The 24425-nt window shown below is 42.9% G+C and overlaps 1 protein-coding gene across 4 annotated transcripts in view; it reads left to right on the top strand.

The window, feature by feature from the left end:
• LOC126416632 (lipase 3-like) overlaps positions 1-24425 on the top strand; it is a 156243-nt gene that overhangs the window by 116387 nt on the left and 15431 nt on the right. For 3 of the 4 annotated variants that reach the window (XM_050084395.1, XM_050084394.1, XM_050084396.1), the window contains 2 exons: positions 5100-5184; positions 19119-19261. In XM_050084395.1, the coding sequence (XP_049940352.1) occupies positions 5100-5184; positions 19119-19261 (228 nt within the window). The remainder of the gene's footprint in view (positions 1-5099; positions 5185-19118; positions 19262-24425) is intronic. The other variant, XM_050084397.1, reaches the window with a different exon arrangement.

The raw sequence follows: 24425 nt of genomic DNA, 5'->3' as shown, positions 1-24425 counted from the left end.
CCACGTGTCAACGACCCTGGGACATCAGGAAGCTTCAGCAGTTTGATACACTGCCACACGACAACGGACGGACGCCGTTCACCGGCCCTATTCCAGACCTTTCCTTGGTGACACTCAGTCACTGCACTTCCACGAAGTCAGAATCCAGCAGCTGCATTTAAGTCCTCCAGTAGCTAGCCTGTGGGATTTGACCAGCTGGGCAACTTAGCTGCGGCCAGGCTGTGTTTGCCGCATCCTCGGAGTCCTCGCTGTAACGATGTCACTGTCTCCACTCCAGTCGGCCTGTGTGGCCGAGAGGTTCTAGGCGCTTCAGTCTGGAACCGCGCGACCGCTACGGCCGCAGGTTCGAATCCTGCTTCAGGCATGGATGTGTGTGGTGTCCTTAGGCTAGTTATGTTTAAGTAGTTGTAAGTTCTAGGGGACTGATGACCTCAGATGTTAAGTCCCATAATGCTCAGAGCCATTTGAATCATTTTCTCCACACCAGCTGCCGGTCCACGATCCGAGGACTGCTGCCTGATTGCGCAGTCCTCGGCGCCCGATGCTCTGCCGCCGCATTTACTGGGCCGCTCGCCATCGCTGAGTCCACCGGCCGCCGCTCGCACCTCATTACGAGAGGTGGTCGAAAAGATTCTAGCCCGAGATACGAGGATTGGAACTTTAGTAGTGGCAACTATTTACTTACAGCTGGTACAAAATAGATACGTGTTTCAAAGTTTTACTGACCTTCAAAGTAGTCACCAGCATTGTGTATAGTCCGTTGCCAGCGATGTGGAAGTCGTAGGATACTCCTAGCAGTGCCACTTGTGTCGACAGTTCGAACGGCGAGGTCTATTGCCCGATGAATTTGTAGCAGTTCTGAAGCGAATGCCGTGAACTGTTTCCTTCAGTTTAGAAATCGAGTTGAACTCGCGAAGGCTGAGGGGTGATATGCCGCATTGTAGCCCCATCAGTAAAACAAATCAGCTTGCACTGTTCGTGTTTGAGCATCGTCCTGCAAAATGATGGTCAGGTCGCGCAAAAGTGTCATCACTTCTGTCTTTAGGCTGGTAGTAGGTTGTGTTCCAAAAATTAACAGGATAGAGACAGAAGTCTGGCGCGGCGCTAATGCCCTCTTCACCTAGGGGCCGCTGCTGTCGCGTTGTCGCCCTGGTAGGATGTCGGCCAGCTTGCGATTGGCTGACATCTGGTCACAGCCTTCTCGTCTCCGTCATTTCCGACTGGTGTGCCGGTGCTGACTTTACGCCGCAACAGTGTCGATTGTTCACACAAATTACAACCATATATCTGCAGTGATTCAAAAATCGCCCAAAGTTTTAGCTGCGGTGGAACAAAACCGGAAGCTATTGTGCGGATAGTATTGGCCAAAAAATCTGTTTAAAATATTTTGAAGACCACCCAAAAAAATCTATTCTATAGTGGCAGACGCAAGTAATAAGAAAAATTGAAAATTGCTTAGTATTCCTTGATTATGTTACTAGGGTTGTAAGCTGTCGACAGGAATTTGTAAAATCTCACGCTGAATTTGTATATCAAGTTTCGAAGTTATTAGTAGAGACAATGGCGAAGAATGGAGTGTCGTTAAATAAAGTTTCGGCGTTCGCCGCTCACAAAGAATGTAAACTTTCTCAAAAATTATTCCATTTATACACTTCTTTTAGCTGAAAATGACAAAATTGTCAGAGCTACTTGCCCCAGCCATATTCTTCACAATGCTGCGAAATATAGTACTGATAAACTCGAAGAGGATGTAGAAAGTTTGGTACTGAAAATATGCAGTTACTTCAGAAGATCTGAGAAACGAAGAGCGGACTTGCAATTCCAGTTGTAAGAAATAATAAAACACACTGCCACGAGATTTTTATCTCCTGGTCTTGCTGTCGGAAGATTATTAATAATATAGCCTGCACTAAAATCTAATTTTGTGGAATTCCGCAATGAATGCCATCTTCCATTAGAAAACATAATAACATGTGGAGAGGAATAGAAAAATTTTTTGGCGTATTTGTCGTTTCTGCATAACGTAATGTTTTCGGTAGAAACAACGTTGAAGAAGATTGGATCAGATTCTCTGTCAGTTGTTGATATGCATGTTGTATGTTTTCGATAGAAGCAACAATGAAGACGATTGAATAAGATCTCTATCAGCTGTTGACATACATGCTCAAATGCACGGGATAGGAGAAAAGATTGAGCAAAGAACAAAACACAACTTTTTTCCGAAGGAAGACAAGAGAAATAATGCGTATGGTTCAGCACTAACGGAAAAGAAGCTATTCGGAACGATTTTCTACAGTTCTACACCAATTTTGTGGGATATTTTGTTATCACGATATGATTTCCGAGAAAACAACATCCTTTCAAAGATGCTATTTCTAAATTAAAGTCACCGACAAATTACGACCATTTTCAGAAAGCTGCGGAGTTCTTAAGAGGAGGGGAAGAGATTAGTGTTAAACGCCGCGTCAACTACGAGGTTATTAGAGACGGAGCACAAGTTCGGATGATGGGGAGGGAAACCGGCCGTGCACTTTCAAAGGAACCATGCCGGCATTTTCGTGAAGCGATTTACGGAAATCACGGAAAACCGAATTCATGATGACCGGATGCGGGTATGAACCGTCGTCCTCCCGAACCACTGCACCATCTCGCTTTGTGGGAACTTTTAATTATCGATCAACAGAACATGGACTACTTATACGAAGAATTTCAAACAATTAAAAGAAGCCTGGACATGACAAAAACAAGGGTGCGATTGAGAAATGGAAGAAACTCACGGAAGGCTTTTCCAAGAATGAAATCACTTTCATTTTTCACGTCTTATTGTTCGTCTTTAGTATCCCCAGTTCCAGCTACTTTGTAGAAAGAGTTTTTTCACAGATGACCTTAAAATGGACTGAATTACGAAAGAAATACACCCTGAATTTGATTAAAAGTGAGTTGATGACCAATTTCAGCTATGATTATAACTGCACTGATTTTTAAATATATAAAATCAAACAAATGCATGCTAAAACTTACGCGTTCTTAATTAAAATATAATAAAGACCAATAAATCACAAAGGAATAATTTTTTCGTTTGTCCCGGGTAAAGCAGTGGAATCCCATTTCTTTTGCCCAACTGAACATTTGTCCCTGGCAACCCTACTCCGTACATAATGGTTGCCCCACTCCCTGGTCAGAGAGCCAGCCAGGTCTGTGGCTATACCCACATTATAGCAATAGAGGACGTAACAGCCCATGCCCCTATTTAAATGTCTTGTGGCTGCTGTCTTATTGAAAGGCATAATCTTCATTCTTTATGGTTGCCAGGAATTTTTTTCTTAAATTTATTGGCTTTCGGGACATGCCCACTCAGGCATCTCTATAGTGGAATGTCAATGATGACGATACAAATGTAAGGAAAACAAAACACGCAGTCACAGAGCAGAGAAAAATCCCCGACGCGGTCGGGAATCGAGCCCAGGTCTCTTTGCTTGGTAATCAACCGCTCAGATACCGAGTCGGACAGGCCGCCATCAATGTAAACACGGGGAACGACAAAGCTTCGGCCTTGGTCGATGTCACCCCTACGTGTTAAATAATGCTGCTAGTTGTGCTGCATGCAATACGGAGTAACGGTTAGCGACGCTGGCTGGCATACTGCGAGTTGGTTCAAATGGCTCTGAGCACTATGGGACTTAACATCTGTGTTCATCAATCCCCTAGAACTTAGAACTACTTAAACCTAACTAACCTAAGGCCGACACACGCATCCATGCCCGAGGCAGGGTTCGAACCTGCGACCGTAGCGGTCGCGCGGTTCCCGACTGAAGCGCCTAGAACTGCTCGGCCACTCCGGCCGGCATACTGCGAGTAGCCAGTTCAAATCCAATCACGAGCAAATATTTGCTTCTTAGTATTTATCATTTCTAGAAGGTTCTCGAAATTCTTGATGTTTGTAATGACTGCATATTACTTCACTGGCGGCCCTTGATTGCGTTTACTCTAGAATGATAGTCATCGGCTGCTCTTCAATAACTGAGGCATTTTTTGTTACTAAGGGCAGCAAGTAAGGTAAGTTATAAACCATTTCAGAGCAAAATACGTGCTAACACATTCACTGGGTGAAAACTGAATTCAACCAAAGAAAGTATTGCCAACATAAAAAAATATGTCTCACGAACTCACTGACTAATGCACATGTAACATGCGTGTGACATACAGTTTCTCTGGCTGTAACTGCCACTGCTGCCCCATCGACCCATTTTTAATTAGTGGCCTCAGATGTTATTCCCCAGCGATTGACGATTTCAAGAGCGCAGTAGGTGTTAATGACGACAGGAGTTGTAGCTTAATTATTACCTAATATACTGTCAATTCAGCCTCATCGTCAATTAACCGTATGGTTCAATGGTTTGTAATATGAAGGAGAATTCCATAAAAAATGACCGTGGTTGATAAATACAAATCATTTAAATAGGCTAGGTTTACTGATTGATATGGTTCATATTGCTCTGAGCACTGTGGGACTCAACATCTGTGGTCATCAGTCACCTAGACTTAGAACTACTTAAACCAAACTAACCTAAGGACAGCACACACATGCATGCCCGAGGCAGGATTCGAAACTGCGACCGTAGCAGCAGCGCGGTTCCGGACTGAAGCGCCTAGAACCGCTCTGCTACATCAGCCGGCGATATGGTCTGGGATGAAGAAACTGATGCAGTAAACACAAAGAACAGCATAATGTTAACAAAATGAAAATTAAAATGGAATATCAATTCATTTTGTATTTTTAATTGTTGTACAATTGCTTTTCATTCTTTAAGCCTGCTGTATTGTTTTGGGACGTGAGAGTTTCGTCTCAGACCTTCTCTCCTTTAATTTCTGTATTGAAAAAAAAAATGTAAAACACACACACACACACACACACATATCCTGGAAGAGGAGTGGGACGGAGGCAGGGGGGGAGGAGGGAGGTGGGAGTGGAGAGAGGGAGGGGGATTATGCACGGAAGTTGCAACGCTCATGCTGTTTTTCCTGTATGGTGAGTTTCGGTCGTGTTCATTTGCTTCTGTAGAGTATTCCCTCCTTCATGTTTTCTTTTCCTGTTGCAGTCACGGCTGGAGTTCTTCGTGGCTCACAGCTTCTGTGGAACCTCAACAACATCTCTTGCCCACTACGCTCAGAATATAAAAACTGGTAAGTTGTCACGAGTCTCGGCACACTGCTATCTAAATCTACATCTACACATACACTCCTCAAGCTCCTTTCGGCGTGACACAAGGCATTTCTGATTTTGTCCATTCCTCTTCCCCCTTTACTTGCATTCGCGAATGATGCGTGGGATCTATCGTCGTGGGTATTACCTCTAATTTAACTAGTTTTCACGCCGTAGTGATTTCGCGAGGAAGTAACAGCCTGCCGGTTGCTCTTGGATCGTACGCTCTCCGAATTTCAGCTTTATACGCACAAAGTAACCTTAGTACCTTCTAACACAGGGCTTAGTTGAGCATCTCCGTAACGCTCTTGCTGTTACGAAATAATCACGTGACGAAACATAGTACGATCTCTGTCACTTCCGTTAGTTCTCCTTGGAAAGGGTCCCAAACTCAAGGACAAGATTCAAATGTTCGTCGAACAAGTGTTTCGTAAGCTACCCTATTTCTTGACTGAATTATGTTTACTTAAAATCCTCCGGATATATCTCAGCTGGACTTCCGCTTTTCCAAAAATTTGGTTTAATTGATCAGTCCGCTTTATGTAGCTCTAGATGGTTACTCTCTTTTGTAAACCCTCGTCGCCGTTTTGTAAAGGCCTCGTCGCTGCTGCTGAGGTCAAATTGCCACTGTTAAGGACGAGTTACAGAGTTCGTGAAGCGGCATCTGGTGCAGTATACTGCCAAGACAATTTCACCCTCCTACTATTACACACCTATGTCCCAGGGTCAGGTAACAGGATAGGAGAACAAAGTTCTACAACACTCTAGCAAATTAATGACAAAGTCACACAAATGAGTTAAAAGGTTTAGTTCTCTTTGTGACTAGTTGAATAATGAAATCTGCAACACTGTATGTAATATAACACTAAAAAATCAGTCCTGGACGTTGATCTATAATGAAGTGGGCAAAAGCTGCTCTTCTACCGAGTATCCTTCTGTCCATTGTCGTCCGGTCATTGGAGGATTGCACTCGGCTTGCAATTGGCCGAAGCGAAGTCGATATCTTCATCCTCAGCGCCTCCCGTCGCGCTGATGAAACTCACGCAAGTGGCGAGTCTCAATGGCATTGCCACCAGCTCGTATCTTTGCGCCTGCGATGCTTTTGCCCTGGCTGTGTCTTTTTCGAACGACACAGCGCTCTCTAAGTATTTTACGGATGTTACTGTTTCCAACGATTTTCAGCCAATAGCGTAATCGAACAGTAATATACTTTTCGCCTCTTTACGCGCAGTATGTTATATTTGTTTTCGTTCTGGGTCAAATGAGAGTTCGCGCATCAACCGTCATGCCTCTTCAGGTCTTCTTGCGTTATGCCATCGTTTTCTGGCTGCCCAACCTCCCTACAGACAACATCATCGTCTGCCAAAAGGATCACTGATATCCCAACGGTATCCATAAAATCAGTAATACATAATGTAAACATTAACGGCCCTACAACACTCCCTTGATACATCCATTAGTTTTTGTTACGTTAACCCATTCGGGCAATGATAACTTTTTTCCTGAAAACAAAATCATGGCTTTGCTATCCAGTTCTTCGACTCAAATTATAATTTTTCAGATGTATAAAAGATTCCGAAGTGCCCCCCCCCCCCCCCCCCAAAGGGGGATAGAAGGCGTCCCCAAATGAGGACATTGTGTTCAAGTGGGTGCAGTATAAGTCGAAAAGTCAAAGTATTGTACTGATTTTATTTCACCAAAATACATAAATTACACGAAACTTAGTTAATGATTATATACATAAACTATGGTTTACACTTGTGAAGAATGGTAATCAAAAAAATCATTTTTTTCTATCCAGAAATAAGTGAATGTTATATTTTACACAATAAAATTTGGCTTTGCCTTTGCAACCCGGTTTCTTGCACCTCTCAAATGATTTTTGTCACTAACCACCGAAAGATGCCCAACGTTATCCAAAAAAAAACATCAGCTTCTGGACAAATTCTCTACTGGCTCGTTTTGAAGTACTTGGAGATGGCATAGGGCTCTCACTAGTGGGACGCCCCCTTTTCGTGGCAGCTTGCTTATCAATTTTTGTCAGTAATTTTGGCCACACTTGCCTAAAGTGAATCAAGTCAAGGCTCTTATATTTAGGAACACCTAGTTCTGATGCGTTGTTCTTGTACTCAGTCCAAGCATTTACACATGAAACATCAATTGCATGAGCAAACTTGCGAAGCGTCCACTTTCGCGATCGGATGAATGTGCGATAAATTGTGATCAGAAAATCCAGTTTGTCGTCCCCTCCCACATGTTGATTGTAAACTTGAATAACTTCCGCCCAGTCGAGTGCAACATATTTCCCTTCAGTTTTATCTCATCTTTTACACATATATCTGTTTCCAGTTCCCACAAAATTGGATGCCATTGCCAATGGCTTACCATCATACCATTTTGTTACTATAACTTCTACATCTTCATTTATTAGTTCCTCAGCAGATCCTCTACCACCTTTCTTCATGCCTTTTTCATTAGAAAAAGGTGGGTTCTCGAAAAGATTTTGGCACACAGTACATATTGCGTACATATTCTTATTTCTCAAGTACTGCAGGAGACTATAATTTGGGAAATAATTATCGAAAATGAGAAGCACATTTGTTTCATTGATTCTTTCTGCTAATTTTACCACTACTGATGCACTAAGACCAAAAAATTTTAATATTATTGGATCAAGTTACGCCGTCGAGCCTTGATATATTATAAAAACAAACATTTGACCGTTTGTTCCACAGAGTGCAAATATTTTTATTCCCCATGGTTTCGGTTTGCCCTTCACATAGTGTTTTACATTCAATGATCCCTTGAAAGGCACGATGCGCTCATCGACACTAAGATGTTGTTCTATTGGTAAACTCAGCAAACATTCCGTTATGGAATTGTGCATTGGTCTGACTTTCCAAAATCGATAATTTTTATCAGGATCATTTGTTATGTCAACACAGTGGAAGTTCTGTCCCAGCTTTAGGAACCGATTAACTGACATAGTGTCTGCTATTTGGGAAATACGTAGCTGCAGCAGTAACATCTAATCCTGGGGCGTTTCAAATTTCCCATCAGAATGTGAATTCTTAAACTGAAAGTATTTCTTTTTCTGTCGTAAGAGCAAAGTTACCTACACTTCTGTAAACTGCATAAATATTTGTGCGTTTCACACATTTCTGCACAAGAACATCGGTGAAATATTTTTTTAAAAATTGGTAAGGGCTCTCAAAGTTATCCACCGGCTCAGAGTAACATTTGTACCATTCGATAAAAGGAGATACATAAGTGAGTCCCCTTTTCCTCCACCGTATATCTTTTTTAGGTGCTAATTGTCCAAAATGATGATGCCACTCTAGATCAACAACGCTTATCACATCAGTTTCAGGCACAATATCTATTTCAGTCTGGTCCCTTTAATCCCACAAACAACCACAATATCTATTTCAGGATTGTCTTGTTCATTGTCATCATTGTTTTGCGCTTCGATGATAAGGGGATCTGCAGAACCAATAATAAAAAATGCTATTGCAAAAGAAAAACTCATAAAAAAACGTACATCTGGGTAGCCCAGATGAAAATTCCGCTAAATTTATTTTATGTCGACTTTGAGGTGGGCACACGGCTATATTGACTTTTTCATCGCCTACATGATGAAGTAGGTTACAGGTTGAAAAACGGGCTTTAAACCGCCGAAAATGGCTGTCTAAAATCGTGTTTGATTTCAAAAGCAGCTAACTGCATGTTGCCTTCGGGTGCAAAGCCCACTAAATGCCCAATAGACGTGGCTGTCTCCCTGCCGTGTCCGGATGCAAAGCAGGTGAACAGACATCAGAGACATACCAGTCTGGACATTCAAAGCTACCTTTCAGTCTGTTACGATTAGAAAGAATATGTTTCTTATTCAGCTTTAGGTTGACTGCGCTGTAACAAATTCGTACGCAACAATAACATTCTGGCTGCCAATGCGTTGTCGATTGGATGGGACGAGTGTTTCGTGATTAGCTCACTTACCATGCACATGACGGGCTTTGCGTCTAGGCTACTCAGCTTACAATACCGTATGATATAAAAGTCTAACACTACCTCCAGCATTGTCCTCTTGTTCAAAATTATCGCCAGCATCACCGGATAGACCACCAATTTCAGATGAATGAAGGAGGTCTGTAACTGCTTCTTCTGTAAGTGGCGTTCGTCCATCTCGGACTCGGGGTATTGTGAAATTACCGTTAGATGACCAAAAAGACAGCGAAATAACGTCCTAAATTTCTATGCTATTACAACCTTTGAATCACAATGTCCTCATTTGGAGACATGTATGAAGTTATAAATATGTCACTTACCTTTCGTTCTGAAAGACACCTTTAGCTTTCACCTTCAAGAATGCACCTTTCTACGCACAAATAATTTTTTTTTTTTTACTTAAACTCAGAAGATATTAACCGGCTGATGGGAGGTACAAAGATTACTGGGAAGTGTCCATGTGACTGTGCACTATCAGTTTTGTTTTGTAGTACCACTGATTGACTGGAGATGCCGACACTGTTCTCATATAAACTCTCTGCTTGTGACAATATGATGACAACAATCACAAATTAGAATTATATATTAATACCTTCAGCTGCTGACGGGCATTACTGTTGGCATTGCACTTGGTGGCACATAACCTTCTCCACAGATTCGCGAAACCCAAACCCTCCCGTTGGATTGCCACGCCGTAGAGCGTCATTCATCGCTCCAAATCACTCGTTGCATCGCTCGTTACACCATCTCTATCGTCTCCTAGATCTGGCAATGTATGGTTTATGAGTAGCTGCTCAGCCATTATACGCCATTCCTTTTCAACTCCCTACGCACTATGATTGTACTGCTCCATTGCTAGTAGTACTCTGAAACTTACGGGAGATTCCATTTGCTGATTTCATGAGACTTTTTACACAGCCGAAGAAACTGCTACGCCTGCCCAATATCGTGTTGGACCCCTGCGAGCACGCATAAGTGCAAAAACACGAAGTGGTATGGACTCGACTAATGTCGGAACTAGTGCTGGAGAGAATTGACACCAGGAATCCTGCTGGGCTGTCCTTAAATCCGTAAGAGAACGAGGGGGTCGAGATCTCGTCTGATCAGCACGTTGCAAGCTACCCCAGACATACTCAATAATGTTCATGTCTGGGCACTTTGGTGGCCAGCGGAAGTGTTTACTCAGACTCAGAAGAGTGTTCCTGGAGCCACTCTGTAGCAATTCTCGACAAGTAGGGTGTCGCATTGTCCTGCTGGAATTACCCAAGTTCGTCGGAAGGCACAATGGACGTGAATGAATTATACAGGGTGCTTACGTACATGTTATCTGTCAGAATCGTATCTAGACGTATCAGGGATCCCATATTACTCCAACTGCACATGCCCCACAACATCACAGAGCTTCCAACAGATTGAGCAATGCCCTGCTGACATGCAAGGTTCATGGATTCATGAAGTTGTCTCCATACCCGTACACGTCCATCCACTCGATACAATTTCAAACGAGACTCATCCGACCAGGCAACAAGTTTCCAATCATTAACAGTGCATTGTCGATGTTGACGGGCCTAGGCGAGGGGTAACGTTTTGTGTCACGCAGTCATCAAGGGTACACGAGTCGGCCTTCAGCTCCGAAAGCCAATATCGATGCTACAATGGCATGTTATCAAGATTTAAGTGAATTTGAACGCGATGTTACAGTCGGCGCACGAGCGATGGGACACAGCATCTCCGAGGTAGTGATGAAGTGGGGATTTTACCATACGACCACTTCACGAGTGTATCGTGAATATCAGGAATCCGGTAAAACATCAAATCTCCGACATCTCTGCTGCTGGAAAAAGATGCTGGTAGTACTGGACCAACGAAGACTGAAGAGAATCGTTCAGCGTGACACAAGTGCAACCCTTCCGCAAACTGCTACAGATTTCAGTGCTGGGCCATCAACAAGTGTCAGCATGCGAACCATTCAGCGAAACATCATCGATACTGGCTTTGGGAGCCGAAGATCCACTCATGTACTTTTGATGGCTGCACGACTCGAAGTTTTGCGTCTCGCCTGGGCCCGTCAACACCGACATTGAACTGTTGATGATGATGTCGCCTGGTCGGAAGAGCCTCATTCCAAATCGTGTCGACGGGAAGGACGTGTAGGGGTATAGAGACAACCTCAAGAACTCATGGGCGCTACATGTCAGCAGGGGACTGTTCAAGCTACTGGAGGCTATGTAATGGTGTAGGGCATGTGCTGTTAGAGTGATATGGGACCCCTGATGCGTCCAGATACGACTCTGACAGGTGACACGTACGTAAGCATCCTGTCTGATCACCTGCATCCATTCCGATGAACTTGGACACCGCGCGATCGCTACGGTCACAGGTTCGAATCCTGCCTCGGGCATGGATATGTGTGATGTCCTTAGGTTAGTTAGGTTTAAGTAGTTCTAAGATCTAGGGGAGTGATGACCTCAGATGTTAAGTCTCATTGTGCTCAGAGCCATTTGAACCATTTGAACTTGGGAAGTTCCAGCAGGACAATTCGACACCCTACACGTTTAGAATTGCTAGATAGTTACTTCTTCAGGAACTCTCTTCTGAGTTACTTCCCAGACATGAACATTATTGAGCATATCTGGGATGCCTTGCACAGTGCTGTTCAGAAGAGATCTGCACCCACTCGTATTCTTACTGATTTATGGACAGCCGTGCAGGATTCATGGTGCCAGTTCCCTCCAGCCCTGCTTCAGACATTAGTCGAGTCCATGCCACGTCGTGTTGCGGCATTTCTGCGTGCTCGCGGGGGCGCTACACGATATTACGCAGGTGTACCTGTTTCTTTGGCTCTTCAGTACAGATCCAAGCGCCGTTGTGCATGGCACTCTGGTCCTAATGGATTAGCAGAGCGCGTTGAGTTTCGCAATATTTCTGTCTGCGAAATTCATGTTCATATTTATAAAGGAGGTTTTTCTTTCCCAAACCGTTATAATTCGTGAGCATAAAATTTTGTTCCATTATTCAGCAGATTCTTATCATCATTATAGGCCGTTATGGAGGAGCAAGGTCTTTTACGTAACCGGTATAGAGTCTCAGAAGTATCAAATCCGTTCCAGATGCCACTTTTGAGCGATTTTAGTTAATTTTTGGTCTTGCGATCACAAACGCCAGTATCTGCAATTTCGGTGATTTGTAGCGAAACATAAGTCCCGTTATTCAGTCGGTCTTTCTGTATATAAGCTGTATGGTGTGTTGTGTCTAGGAATCCTGCATACTCGGTTCGCTAGGCAAGCAATCAAACAACTCGAATTAATGAGTTTTATTAGAAAAAGACAAGTACAAATACTTAACTTTGATCTGAGAATTCTTGTAGTCCTTTATACAAGATCATCCACAAGTGCAATCACACAGATGTGTCGCAAGCAAAGGGCGACACGCAAAATAACCTGTCTTCTTCAGAACAGACAAACACAAGTAACACTTCTGGTCCTAGCGACCACAACTACCAAAAATCTGTCAATTGAACTGCAGTGACTGCTGGTCTCTTAACTGTGCTACGTAGAAATTGCTAGTGAAGAGGCTACGATGCGTCGGCTAGCGAAGTGGCAAACGTTGAAGCTGCTATCGAAGTGTTGTGCCACCAGTCGGGTGCGGCGCGTATGTCGTCTTCACCCAGGGGCCGCTGCTGACGCGTTGTTGTCCTGGAGGGAGGTCGGTCAGCGTGCGATTGACTGACGTCTTCCCACATTCTTCTCTTCTCAGTCGTTCCCGAGTGGCATGCCGGCGCTGATTTTACTCCGTAACATGGTGTTAGATACTGCACGAAGTACTGCGTGCTGTCAATCGAGTTTCAGATCAAGCAGAACACCGCATTCCAAGGACACTTGGTACACAGCCTCCTGGCCACTACCTTCGGTCTTAACATCGATTCATTTCGAGTTTACTTCGCACCAATGTAGCTTAATAAGTATGCCAGATTTCTGAGAAAGACCGGTATATTTTTCAAACCACGGTAATACTGTGTTGACAGCGCGTGGAGATGTTAGTTGTTGGTCGTCTTAGGTTGTTAACCTCACGTGCGACGCATAAGCTGGAGAAAAACGAGTTTCGTACTTGTACTGAACATTTTAATTTTAAGAGTTCGGTTGGTATAAATATCACAACCAAACTAGATTAAATTCGTGCAGACGCTGCACTGGTATCGAAGATGGTGTAGTAGTTGTTAAATGACTGTGAACGTATTCGCAGATGCGTGGTCGGAACGTACAGTTGAAATTATCGCCAAAAATCATCGCCCAGTTTGATGATATGGCGTTACAAGATTGTGAATTATTGTGTGCATTATAGCTGATGTTCCAGAAACCGTAGTTGTACGATTACACTCCGTTCTTCACGAAAAATAAGACACGAAGAAGTCTAGTGCGCACTGGGTGCCACAAGTACTTATTTTTAGCCGGTGCAGGAGACTATTTCAACAAAGAATTTGGCAATTTTAGATGCCAAGCGTTGGATGTTTTCCGCGTTTTTGTGACTGTGTATTGGACTTGAATCCGTCATCACACTCTTGGGTCCAACAATCAGAACGATGTAGTGCATAAGAATATTATAATAGCTCCTCAAACAATTTGATTTATACAAAAAGAAAAACGGGGACCATTATCGCACATTCTCTTACTGACACCACCTACAAAGTGAAATTTATGCTGAAGATTCCAGATGTTTATGAAATCAGGAAGGGGGTCGGGCGAGGAGATGAACTCTTGCCTCTAATTTAAATGCTTTTGTGTGCTCGAGAAAGTGATCCGCGAATAGCGAAAAGGAACGAGTGACAAACCCGCAGAAGATGGAGTCAGGCTTAGCAATAGAAACATGAACTTGGCAGTTAACTGCCTAACCTTGGCAAACGACACCCAAATTTTTCAGATTCGATAGACTCGGCTGCAGAACCAACAGTTTAGTTAGTAGTTTTTTTTTTAGTTATGTCATGTTCCGTAGATCATTTTCCCGATTATTTTATCGATATGATGAGGAACAGGTCAGATTACAAGATATATATACACACACATGAATAGTGCTAATATTAATATTACTAAAATTTTTAGTTCTACACATGCAACTACATTTAGAAGTACAATCTTTTTTTTTGAGATGGATTATTTGTAACGAATTTCATTAGCGAATATATGTACTCTGATGTTGCAGTTAAAAACCTAACTCCTTGAAAAGGTGCCTACATGACGTCCTTGGGTGAACACCACTAATTATTCTCACTGCTCTCTCGTGCAATCAATACTTTATGTCTAAGTGGTGAGTTACCCCAGAAAACTATTCCATAAGACATTATTGAGTGGAAATATGCAAAGTACGTTAGGAGGCTGATCTGTTTATTACCAAGGCTAGCGATTATACAAAGAGCGAAAGAAGCTGAACTTAGTTGTTTGAGAAGCTCAGTAACATGCTTCTTCCAGTTCAAGCTGTCATCAATGCAAACACCCAAAAATTTGGAGAAATCTACCATGTTAACTGAGCCCTGTTCATATGCTACATCAATTGTCGGTATGACTCTATTCGGTGTACAGAACTGGATATAGTGAGTTTTTTTTCAAAATTAAGAGAGAGTCCATTTTCTGAGAACCACTTAATAATTCTTTGAAAGACATCCTTAACAGTATCTTCAGCTGCTTTTTCTGGAATGGGATTTATTATAACACTCATGTCATCTGCAAAAAGTACTAGTTCCGCTTGCTGAACGTTAAGTGGAAGGTCATTCACAGGAATAAGGAACAACAGAGGACCTGAAATTGAACCCTGTGTTACTCCCTTTGTTATAACTCCCCATTCACTAGAATTTACCACCCTCCCAACATTATCTGTGCTATTCATCACAACTTTTTGCTTTCTGTTCATTAAGTATGATTCAAACCAGCTGTGTGTATAGCCTTCAATTCTATAGAACCTGAGTTTTTCTAAGAGTGTGACATGATCCACAATATCAAATGCCTTGAAGAGATCACGGCCATAATTTATTATTTAGGGCTTGTACTATTTTATGGGTAAATGTGTAAGTACCATTCTCAGTCGAGTAACCCTTCCTGAATCCGAACTGTGACATGCTGAGTATGAGTAAATTATTTTCACTTAAGTGTGAGACTACTCTTGAATACATAACTTTTTCGAATGTTTTAGAAAATGAAGTCAGCAATGAGATTGGTCTATAATTATTTGAGTCACTCTTGTCCCTTTCTTATGAAGAGGTTTGACAATTGCGTATTTCAATCTGTCTGGAAAAATTCCTTGTGCCAACGAAGCATTACATATATCACTAAGGACTCCACTTATTAAATTAGAACAACACTTCAAAATTCTGTTAGAGCCTCCATCTACACCACATGAGCTCTTGTTTTTCAGTATATTTATAGTTCCCTTAATTTCAGTGGGGTATGTTGGTGCTATTTCTAAAGGCCTAAAGTCCTGGGAAATGACATTTTTAACATATTTTTTTGCTTCTTCACCTGAAACCTTTAACCCTATTTCTGCTGCTACATTCAGAAAGTGATTGTTAAAAATACTTGCAACTTGTGAATTGCCACTCACAACATCATCATTTAGCTTTCTTGCTATGGTATGCTGTGCACTGTCAGCCTACCCCGTCTACCGTTTGACAATATTCCACATAGATTTAATCTTATTAATTTCTATCAGAACACACAAGCTTCTCGACTTCTTAATGACTTTCCTTAAGACATTATAGTATCTTTTGTAGTGAGCAAGTAATGTCGGATCCTGACTTATTCCGACCTTTCCATATATTTCCCTCTTCCTCTTACACGATATCTTAATTCCCTTAGTAATGGAATGAAAACAGAAGCAGCAATGGCTTTTTTGGATAACGTTTCAGGAAAGCAACTCTCAAATATTGAGACAAATTTACGGTGGAATGAATTGAATTTGGCATCAGCATCATTTTATGTGTATACTTCATCCCATTCTACCTCTTCTAGGCTGCATTTCAAGGTCTGTATCCTGTTCACATTAATAAGCCTCCCTGCCTTGTATGAACGTGCCTGAATCCTTAAGGTGCTATATGTGTTACTTTCATTAACTGTGCATCATGATCAGATAACCCCTTAACAACTGGGTACACATTAATTGTTTCTGCCTGAGCACTGTCTATGCTGCCCTCGAGTTGGAAAATTTACAACAGGTACTAGATTGCAACAACCAAACAAAGATTCTAGCTCATTTTTCCTACCGTATCTTTTAAGAAATCTACATTAAAATCACCACAAACCACTAAATGCTTCTCTTTGTCTGACAGGTAGCTCAATAATGCCTCAAGATTTTTCATGAATAGCTGAAAGTTACCTTGAGGGGATCTGTAGATTTTACAATTACTATAGAAGTATATTGCAGTATCAACCCACAAGCACTTGCTTCAAGGATTTGATCCACACAAAAACTGTTTGTTTCAATATTTTTAACTTTGTGTCCAGTTTTTATATAAGTAGCAACTCCTCCTTTTTCCATGTTGACTGTACATGAATGCTATCTGTAATCCTTTAAATTTAATTTCTCCATCCCTGCGGTTACATGGTGTTCAGAGAGACACAAAACATCTATACCTTCAAAATTTACTACATTTTCTAGGCATACAAGAAGCTCATCTATCTTATTTTTCAGTCCTCTAATGTTCTGATGAAACACACAAATTTTGTTTCTGTGGATAGTGCTACAGACATTATGTCACTGTTCTGTTTTAATCTCTTTCAATACTCTCTGTCTGTAACCTGACTCTAACCTAAAAAAAAAAAACAGTGGAATGAAAACAGAAGCAGCAAACGCTTTCCTTCGAGAAAAAGGAATTTATAGAAAAAAAATTAATTCAGCACTCCACACCAGTACAGAGCTTACACAAGCTTAAACAGTCCCCTACCGACATGCAGGATCCATGGATACATGAGATTGTCTCCATACCCGTACACATCCATCCGCTCGATACAATTGGAAGTGAGACTCGTCAGACAGGTTTCCAGTCATCGACAGTCCAATGTCGGTGTTGACGAGCCCACGTGAGGTGTAAAGCGTTTTGTTGTGCAGTCATCAAGGGTACACGAGTGGGCTTTCAGCTCAGAAAGCACATCTCGATGATATTTCGTTGAAATATACGTATATAAAAGCAAATCACCACAAAATCTCCTCAATGAACAAACGAAGTTAGCCAACGCAGCCTTTCTTCAAAATTTCATTCAGCTGCTTTCCAATTTAAAGTAAAAATAAAAAAGTTCACTTTTGTAATATTTGTAATATTTATATATGCACATCCATCCCAACCCATTTACTGTGCTTTCAATTGAAGCCATAATATGTGCATAGTTGTAACATTTATTTATGTACGTCTGGCCCTTATCATGTACTTTTGTTTCAATGTATACCATAATATTTACGTAATATCACTGCAGTAACGCTTTATAACTGACTGCTTTTTTGTTTATCTTAATTTTCATCAGTTCTCTTTCAGTGTAAATAGTAAGTAACGTAACATTAGCAACTTGTAAATATCTACTGTCACATATGTGTACGGAAGGAAATATGTCTGAGAGTGGAAGTCTTTGGCATTGTTATGGTTGTAATGTCGCCATCTTTGTATGCATACCTCCATATGATGAAACTTGTAAGTGTGTGATTGGTGCGTTTCATTATCTGCATATATATACACAAGAAGTGCATAATACAGTTTTCAGTGTTGCAAAATGATAAGCAACCTGCACTGGAACGTAATGGCGCGGATTCTTCATTGTAAGTAACCCAAACATCTTCCATTTAATAATAATAATTTGTTTACATCACCTAAATTTCGTCAGGTGCGGAAACAAAATACAAAATGTAATGTAAAATGTGAACTAGCCGTCTGAAGATGAACCTATCGGTTCGAAACCGGTAACGGCGCTGTTTAAGTAAATTATTGTCAAATTGTACAGGCTCTATTTTTTTATTTCCTCGTTTGGGCTAAGCTTGGAAATGGTCTATGACCAGAACAAGTAGCACTGTGCAAAATAAGACAGCTGAAGGTTTTCACCTTGAATTTCAACTTCTCAAGGAATATGGAAAATTAATCAAAATTTATCAGCTCCCAATGCACTGCGCTTAAAATGAGCCCATTAAAGCCCAGGCAGTCACCTATAATATCGACAGAATCGCTACAAGTAGTGGATTTCAACATGAGTAGGAAGTGGTCGCAAACCTGGAACAATATTCCCCATGAGGAATATCAGACCCTCATAAAACGTATCACGTGACCAGCTGTATGGAATTATCGCGACGTGCTTGGAAAACAATTAATAGGATGTGTACCAGCCATCGTATCTGTGACGAAAGCCTCCACCGATGGGGAAACGCTTCACCATCTCAAAGTGGTTGTGGCAATGAGCATCAGACCATCAAACACATTGTTGCAAGGTGTAGCAGACGAGTTTGCCCTGGAAATCTAGAAGATTTATTTGAAGTGACAGATGCAGCTTTTGAATGGACTGAAAATTTAGATACTCATTCGTATATTTAGTAGTTAAGTTCTACTTATTTTGCAAAATTTTGCGATTCATGTATGTAAGTTTTTAGTTCAGGTTGTATTTCCTTACGCTAAATAAATAAATAATGTGGGATGGGGCTGAAATGCTAATGATTTTTATATCTAAGAATGTCGTATACGTATATAATGTCAGTTTGGCGTTTGTGTGCATGCCGCCTTCGTTAGGTTCCAATTTTAATGTCCAGTAGTGTACTGCTTACCAAAATAATTAAGTCATGTTTTTTGGGAACCGAAAATGACTTTACATTGATGTGATTGTTCCTTACGCTTAGTGTGCAGGTGAAATACGACGCTCCTCATTGCGACTGCTGTCTGTTCGTTTCGTTTCAGGGAAGTTCCAAGCGTACGATTGGGGGCGCGAAGAAAATCTGCGGCGCTACGGACGCGAGGCGCCGCCGGAGTACCGCCTGCAGAACGTCTCCACCCCCATAGCCGTGTTTGTCGGCAAAAACGACAGATACGTCTCTTACCAGGTTCGCTGCTTCAGGTTCTCTCCATAGTGGGCGCTACGCCACCTACTCAGGTGTGACCTTAAAGGACGACTAGACACACCGCATGCATCAGGGCTCGGAGCTCCAGCTTACCAGCAACCCCAACCCTTAATAATTTCAGGAGTCGAACTCCCTCGTGTAAAACAGTTTCACTTTATATTTAATACACAGATACCACTAAGCGCTCTCATCAGCAAACGGTGAATCAATATAGTCTGGGTAATTTGCACTAGTTGTTCCCCATATCTCAATGTTTATTACGACGCATCTCCTGAACTATGTGTGGTACAGTGATATAACTTTGCCGGCGCATTCAGTGGCGTATGTGGGTACTGTCTGCAACAAGTGTTGCGAATAGATTTGGTATTTAAAAAGTAATAAATTAAAACGTCAGGCTTCATGCTGAAGTTTTGCTGCATAAACAAAGAAAATGTAACAACCGATAATTTTTTTTTTCCTTCCGTTATTTCATTGGAGAGAGACGGGGCAGGATCAGTGAGAAAAAAAATTGGAGAGGTTTGAAATTACTGTAGAGTTTATTTGAAGTTGCTAGGTGCTCTTATTCTCCAATACTGGGTGAATATAGTCTGGCTTATTTGCGCGTCGTGAGCTAAGCTACCTCACGACATATAGGGAAGAGCCGAGCATATTGGTCAGAAATTATTATAATCTGCAACAACTAAAGTATAATAACATGTATTTTCATCACCTTGGAATCAAATACAGTACGAGTAGAATAAAATTTTCACTCTGCAGTGGAGTGTGTGCTGATGTGAAACATACTCGGAGATTAGAACTGCCCGCATCTCGTGGTCGTGCGGTAGCGTTCTTGCTTCCCACGCCCGGGTTCCCGGGTTCGATTCCCGGCGGGGTCAGGGATTTTCTCTGCCTCGTGATGGCTGGGTGTTGTGTGCTGTCCTTAGCTTAGTTAGGTTTAGGTAGTTCTAAGTTCTAGGGGACTGATGACCATAGATGTTAAGTCCCATAGTGCTCAGAGCCATTTGAACCATTTTAGATTAGAACTGCGTGCCGGACCGAGACTCAAACTCAGGACGTTTACCTTTTGCGAACAAGTTCTCTGGCGACTGAGCTGCCCAAGCACGACGCACGACCCCTCCTCACAGCTTCACTTCCGCTGTTACCTCGTCTCCTACCCTCTAAACTTCACAGAAGCTCTCCTGCGAAATTTCAAGTCTAGCACTCGTGGAAGAAAGGATATTGCGGATACATGGCTTGGCCACAGCCTGTGCGATGTTTTCAGAATGAAATTTTAACTCTTCAGGGGAGTTTACGCTAATATGAAACTTACTGGCAGATTGAAACTGTGCCGGACCGACACTCGAACTCAGGACCTTTAATTTTCGTGGGCAAGTGCTCTACCGACTGAGCTAACCAAGCATTCAATCTGGAAACATACTCCCGGCTGTGGCTAAGCAATGTTTCCGCAATATCATTTCTTCCAGCAGAGCCAGTCTTGTAAGTTTCGTAGGAGAGCTCTGAAAAAGTTTGGAGGTAGGAGTCGAGTTGTCAGATGGAGTAAAGCTGTGAGGACGGGTCGTGCGTCGTGCTTGGGTAGCTCAGACGTAGTCTGCATTAGGCAGGAAGTTTTGTCCCGATCTCGGGCGCTCATGGAAGAGGAAGTATTCACACCACTGATGCTCGAGCGTGTTATTGTCTGAAAAGATCGCCATCACACATAATTTCAGAAAGACTACGATCCAATTTACGTTTGACAATGAATATGCCAGACCCAACAGTTTGAAATGGAGCGTTTTTCGGGGGACGAAGTTCATTTATCTGCTTCGGATCTAGTTGCGATACACCTATCCATTGTAAGCAGCACAATTTATGTCCAGACAACCAATGAAGCTGCATGTCAAAGAACTCTCGCCACTGCTCATAGGGCATTTAAATTTCGACACTCTGATGGCCATATCGGCAATGTAACAGTGGCTCCTTCACGCTTGGGAGTAAGGGTCATTCGGATCTTTGAATTGCCGTTTGAGGTACCAGAATCGATGGTTACTGAATCACTGCGATCATATGGCACGGTACCTAGTCATTCACCAGAACGCTGGCCAACTTTTAGCTCCTGTTCTGTGCTAAACGGCGTCCGACAGGTACGAATCGTCCTTAACAAATATAAATCTTCATGCTTTGATAAGGGAATTAGATTGGGAAAAGAGACACTTAAAGTAGTAAAGGAGTTTTGCTATTTGGGGAGCAAAATAACTGATGATGCTCGACGTAGAGAGGATATAAAATGTAGACTGGTAATGGCAAGGAAGGCGTTTCTGAAGAAGAGAAATTTGTCAACGTCGAATATAGATTCAAGTGTCAGGAAGGCATTTCTGAAAGTATTTGTATGGAGTATAGCCGTGTATGGAAGTGAAACATGGACGATAAATAGTTTGGACAAGAAGAGAATAGAAGCTTTCGAGATGTGGTGCTACAGAAGAATGCTGAAGATTAGATGGGTAGATCACATAACTAATGAGGAGGTATTGAATAGGATTGAGGAGAAGAGAAGTTTGTGGCATAACTTGACTAGAAGAAGGGATCGGTTGGTAGGACATGTTCTGAGGCATCGAGGGATCACCAGTTTAGTATTGGAGGGCAGCGTGGAAGGTAAAAATCGTAGAGGGAGACCAAGAGATGAATACACTAAGCAGATTCAAAAGGATGTAGGTTGCAGTAGGTACTGGGAGATGAAGAAGCTTACACAGGATAGAATAGCATGGAGAGCTGCATCAAACCAGTCTCAGGACTGAAGACCACAACAGCAACAACATGCTTTGATACTGGAGGACGTCAGGCTATTGTGATTTTCGATGGCCAGCCGCGGACATGTTCTGGCTGCAGTGGGGAAGGACATATCCGCCCAGAATACATACAAATCAGCATCATGCAACTGCCACGTGTGGAAGCGTAATAGCTAGACGTTTACACGCAACTCCCGATGACGTACGTCGGTGGCCCACCGGGAGGTGTTACCGAGTCCGGAGCGTGACACGGACATGTTGATGCAAGAGCAGACCGAGACAGAGGAGCGGGGAGGTGACAGGGGGTACACCTACATCCTCCTCATCCCAGATGTCGGAGGAACCTTCCGCAGCCACACAAGTAGCTCGCGGCGTGGAAGTGGAGAACGAGGATGTGGCGGCAGCCCGATGAACAACGTAAAACTTCGCCTAAATCGGCAGATGGCAGGGCGCCAAAACAAAGATCGCCGAAACGTCGCAAAAAGCGCCCCATAGTTTGGGAGCACACCACAGGACGAAAACAACAGAGGGAAGTCCGGGGGCGGGCAACCCTCTGAGCATATGTAGTGGACTGTCGCCTTTGAAGTTTACAATGACATGCCACGACCATGAGGACGACAACCAACCAAGCATGTAAGGTGGGAACAGTGATTATTAACAACGTACGTCGCTTGCAAAGTTCCAACTTTTCCGGGACGTAACCTACACCACGGATGTACACTACTGGCCATTAAAATTGCTACACCACGAAGATGACGTGCTACAGACGCGAAATTTGACCGACACGAAGAAGATGCTGTGATATGCAAATGATTAGCATTTCAGAGCATTCACACAAGGTTGGCGCCGGTGGCGACACCTACAACGTGCTGACATGAGGAAAGTTTCCAACCGATTTCTCATACACAAACAGCAGTTGACCGGCGTTGCCTGGTGAAGCGTTGTTGTAATGCCTTGTGTAAGGAGGAGAAATGCGTACCATCACGTTTCCGACTTTGATAAAGGTCGGATTGTAGCCTATCGCGTTTGCGGTTTATCGTATCGCGACTTTGCTGTTCGCGTTGGTCGAGATCCAATGACTGTTAGCAGAATACGGAATCGGAGGGTTCAGGAGGATAATACGGAACGCTGTGCTGGATCCCAACAGCCTCGTATCACTAGCAGTCGAGATGACAGGCATCTTATCCGCATGGCTCTAACGGATCTTGCAACCACGTCTCGATTCCTGAGTCAACAGATGGGGACGTTTGCAAGACAACAACCATCTGTACGAACAGTTCGACGACGTTTGCAGCAGCATGGACTACAGCTCGGAGACCATGGCTGCGGTTACCCTTGACGCTGCATCACAGACAGGAGCGCCTGCAATGGTGCACTCAACGACGAACCTGGGTGCACTAATGGCAAAACGTCATATTTTCGGATGAATCCAGGTTCTGTTTACAGCATCATGATGGTCGCCTCCGTGTTTGGCGACATCGCGGTGAACGCACATTGGAAGCGTGTATTCGTCGCCGCCATACTGGCGTATCACCCGACGTGATGGTATGGGTTGCCATTGGTTACACGTCTCGGTCACCTCTTGTTCGCATTGACAGCACTTTGAACAGTGGACGTTACATTTCAGTTCATTCGATCCCTGCGGAACCCTACGTTTCAACAGGATAATGCACGACCGCATGTTGCAGGTCCTGTACGGGCCTTTCTGGATACAGAAAATGTTTGACTGCTGCCCTGGCCAGCACATTCTCCAGATTTATTACCAAAGAAAACGTCTAGTCAATGGTGGCCGAGCAACTTGCTCGTCACAGTACGCCAGTCACTACTCTTAATGAACTGTGGTATCGTGTTGAAGCTGCATGGGCAGGCGTACCTGTACACGCCATCCAAGCTCTGTTTGACTCAATGCCCAGGCGTATCAAGGCCGTTATTACGGCCAGAGGTGGTTGTTCTGGGTACTGATTTCTCAGGATCTGTGCATCCAAATTGCGTGAAAATGTAATCACATGTCAGTTTTAGTATAATATATTTGGCCAATGAATACCCGTTTATCATCTGCATTTCTTCTTGGTGTAGCAATTTTAATGGCCAGTATTGTAGATACCCTGCTGCAGGAAACCTGCCCTGCTGCCTTTCCAGACGTGTCTGGTTACAACACTTACCTAGCGCCGACTCCAGTCGTAGGACGTGGCACGGCGATCTTGGTCCGGGGAGGGATTCCAGTGTGTGGCCTCGATTATCTCTCTACAGCCCAGGATTTGTCAATGACAGTGAATGGCATTCGAATTGTCAACATCTATACACACTCTGGGTCTGACACTTGACGGGCGTGTGCGCAGTTTTACTCGGGTTGTGCTCTTATTCCGTTGCAAATATGATCACAT

Source organism: Schistocerca serialis, chromosome 8 (genome assembly GCF_023864345.2).
Source record: "Schistocerca serialis cubense isolate TAMUIC-IGC-003099 chromosome 8, iqSchSeri2.2, whole genome shotgun sequence".
NCBI lineage: Eukaryota > Metazoa > Arthropoda > Insecta > Orthoptera > Acrididae > Schistocerca > Schistocerca serialis.
This window is presented reverse-complemented; position numbering and strand designations above follow the sequence as displayed.